The sequence below is a fragment of the Haplochromis burtoni genome, unplaced genomic scaffold, assembly GCF_018398535.1.
Source record: "Haplochromis burtoni strain Fernald_Lab_line unplaced genomic scaffold, NCSU_Asbu1 Contig_1459, whole genome shotgun sequence".
Lineage (NCBI taxonomy): Eukaryota > Metazoa > Chordata > Actinopteri > Cichliformes > Cichlidae > Haplochromis > Haplochromis burtoni.
Genome location: NW_024583820.1, coordinates 43,521 through 46,442, shown reverse-complemented (window position 1 = coordinate 46,442; position 2,922 = coordinate 43,521). Strand labels below are relative to the sequence as shown.

Below are 2,922 nucleotides of genomic sequence, written 5' to 3'. Positions count from 1 at the left end.
TATCCCACTGTAACTTTACTGTATAAAGAGCTAACATCTCCAAAATATCAGGAGTAGTTAGTCATTACAACAAGTGTTTGTGAACTAAAAATCAAGAATGTGGGATACTGTTTGTCCGTGATTTGGAGAGCCCAGCGCTGCTCCCAACGCAGGGGAAACTAATTCTGTCACAGAGACCTACCTCGGCACTTGTGCAGGTGAAACCAAAGGGAAGATTTGCTTCACCATATTTTCTAGTCTTTGGCTTAGAATGAAGTTGGTTTGGAAACATAGTCAGCGATGCTTCATCTCCTGCTTTGCGTTTGTGTGGGCGCCCCATGCTAGCAGTGTCCAAGCGTTCTTTGTTTTTTTTCCCTTTTCATACCGCGCTCCCCCTGCAATGGCTCTGTGCCCCCCCTAGGGGGCAGGCCCCACACTTTGGGAAGGTCTGTTAATAGACCTCTCTGCATTGAATCATATCTGTTATTAATCTCTGTCTCTCTTCCACAGCATGTCTTTATTCTGTTTTCCTTCTCTCAACCCAACCAATCACAGCAGATGGCACCGCCCCTCCCTGAGCCTGGTTCTGCCGGAGGTTTTTTCCTGTTAAAAGGGAGTTTTTCCTTCCCACTGTTGCCAAAGTGCTTGCTCATTCAGATTCAGATTCAGAAGACTTTATTTATCCCCGAGGGGCAATTGAGAGACTGACCTTGCCGACCGTACATACAATACACAAACATCATATTGGGGAGACAGGTCAGGCTAGGTAGCTGGCCGGTCAGCTGCACGAGTAGTGACCCAGAACCGAACAATTGAAAATACAAAACATCAGGAAAGACAATGAGGGAAAAAAAGAACTCCCCCCAGACTGAGCTCCAACAGGGAGATCAGTTTGAGAACAGAAAAAAACCCACCGCTGCGCATAGGGGTTCATATGATTGTTGGGCTTTTATCTACTGTACAATATAAAGGGCCTTGAGGCGACTGTTGTTGTGATTTGGCGCTATATCAATAAAATTGAATTGGATGTACCAAAGAACTGCTGAAGTACTGTTTGTATTTTTTTTAATGAGATTTGGGTTTTATTCCCCTGTTTGTTTGTTTGCTTGTTTTAAACACTGAGCTCCTCATTTTCTTCTTCTGTGGTCAGAATGAATGTTAACGTTTAGCTTCAGATAAACATGATGTTCATCTGCTGCTGACCTTTGACCTCAGCCGTTTGTGAGGGAGGAGGCGGGAACAGGGAGTGGAGTGTTCTCCTCACCAGTGAATGGGAGAGTGTGGGGCGGGATTTAGAAACAGCAGTTCAATAGGGAATGCCAGGGGGCGGAGCCTGAGACGTCCATTTTCACACAGAGCAGTGGTGAGCCTACACAGAACGACTGCATACAGCATTTCTGCAATATTACTACACTAATCCTAAAATAATTTTACTGTGGCATATTTGAAGTACAGTCTGTAGTACTGGTACCTCTTCTATATGCTGTTCCTTCTCTTCCTTTTTCTTCTGTGGTTGCAGATGGACTCATCGGCGCCTCCTGGCCTCTCTCTGGTCTCCGTCTTGTCTCTGTTAGCATGCAGTGGCCAGCTGTTGGCAGCTGTCCTGCTAACACGCAGGTATTGTGGGCGGAGCTCTACACAGAACTGGTGGATCTTGCTGTGGCTCTTTTATGATGTCATTGTCCATCTGACGCTGGTAGGCGGTGCTTTATTCTTAGTTATTCCCATCTTCATCATGATGACAAAAAACGTTATTCAAGTTTCAGCTCATCTTCAAAATTAGGCTCATTTCATAAACACTTTGTTTTTGTTTATTCTTGTTTATTTTTTATTCTAAACCTAAAGGTTTTTAGGAAGGTCCATTTGTTTCCATGTCTCTGATTTTTGTTTTTTTAGGAGGGTCCGTTTGTTTACATGTCTCTGGTTGGGACAGTGGAGGCTTCTGAAGGGCCACTGGCTGAGCTCTGTGAGTATTTTGTAAATACACTGCAGTATTTCCAGGCAGTGTTAGTTTGAGCTGAAGTCCAGTATGAGAACAAAGTAATGAAGTACTTTTACTCACAGATACTGTAAAAACACACTATTTGGTATGTCATTTGGGATGTTTGACTTCTTCTCACCTGTCTTACCTGTAGGGAAGGAGTACGGGAAAGCCGACAGTCGCTGGCTGGTTTCTGATCCGACGATCGTCTCCATCGAGATCCTGACCGTCGTCCTCGACTCGCTGCTAGCTCTCCTCCTTATACACGCAGTACTGAAGGACAAGTACTACAGGTAACACTTCCTGTACTGCAGTTACTGTGCTGCTGGTACTGCTTGGTACTGATGTTAATGGTGAACCAATCTGTCAGACACTTCCTGCAGATCGCTCTGAGTGTGTGCGAGCTATACGGCGGCTGGATGACCTTCTGTCCTGATTGGCTGATGGGCAGCCCTCACCTGAACACATCCTCCTTGCTCTACCTGTGGGTCTACCTGGTCTTATTTAATGGAGTCTGGGTCCTGGTCCCAGTCCTGCTGCTGCTCCAGTCCTGGTTCAGCCTAAGGAGTCTGCACGTGCTCAGAGCGGACCAAAGCAAAGCAGCTAAAAGACAGTGATGTCACTGATATGGTTTAAACTGATCGATGGCCGAGTCCGAGGATCATTTAAATATTCATCTGATGTCAGAATCAATCACCACGATCAATCGTTTGAAAAAGAAACATTTTATTATAGATACAGTTTCAGTGCCTTAAATTATTGCTTTGGAACATCTAACCACATCTCCCCTGTCTTCTTTGCACCACCATTCACCTCCTCCCTCCCTCCCTCAGCTCCTTTTGATTCGATTCAATTCAATTCAATTTTATTTATATAGCGCCAAATCACAACAAAAGTCGCCTCAAGGCGATACAGAGAAAAACCCAACAATCATATGACCCCCTATGAGCAAGCACTTTGGC

At 45.0% G+C, this 2,922-nt stretch overlaps 1 protein-coding gene across 2 annotated transcripts; it reads left to right on the top strand.

The window, feature by feature from the left end:
- Nucleotides 1-1,270: 1,270 nt before the first annotated feature.
- ebpl (EBP like) lies at nt 1,271-2,854 on the top strand. 2 transcript variants are annotated; one of them, XM_005952272.3, is made up of 5 exons: nt 1,271-1,342; nt 1,499-1,675; nt 1,876-1,945; nt 2,115-2,253; nt 2,331-2,854. In XM_005952272.3, exons 2-5 carry the CDS (start codon nt 1,499-1,501, stop codon nt 2,575-2,577), a joined length of 633 nt encoding a protein of 210 aa, XP_005952334.2. In that variant the 5' UTR covers nt 1,271-1,342; the 3' UTR covers nt 2,578-2,854. The 2 variants fall into 2 exon arrangements, with proteins under 2 accessions (XP_005952334.2, XP_042072941.1); XM_042217007.1 differs by lacking the exon at nt 1,271-1,342 and having other exon boundaries at nt 1,350-1,675.
- The last annotated feature ends 68 nt before the right edge of the window (nt 2,855-2,922 follow it).

Bases quoted from the DNA above. Each gene is read 5' to 3' on its own strand.
- ebpl (XM_042217007.1), top strand. From the start codon at position 1,460: ATGCTGTTCCTTCTCTTCCTTTTTCTTCTGTGGTTGCAGATGGACTCA. The intron at 1,676-1,875 runs GTAGGCGGTGCT...TTGTTTTTTTAG, and splicing joins TCATTGTCCATCTGACGCTG to GAGGGTCCGTTTGTTTACAT. The intron at 2,254-2,330 runs GTAACACTTCCT...CCAATCTGTCAG, and splicing joins CTGAAGGACAAGTACTACAG to ACACTTCCTGCAGATCGCTC.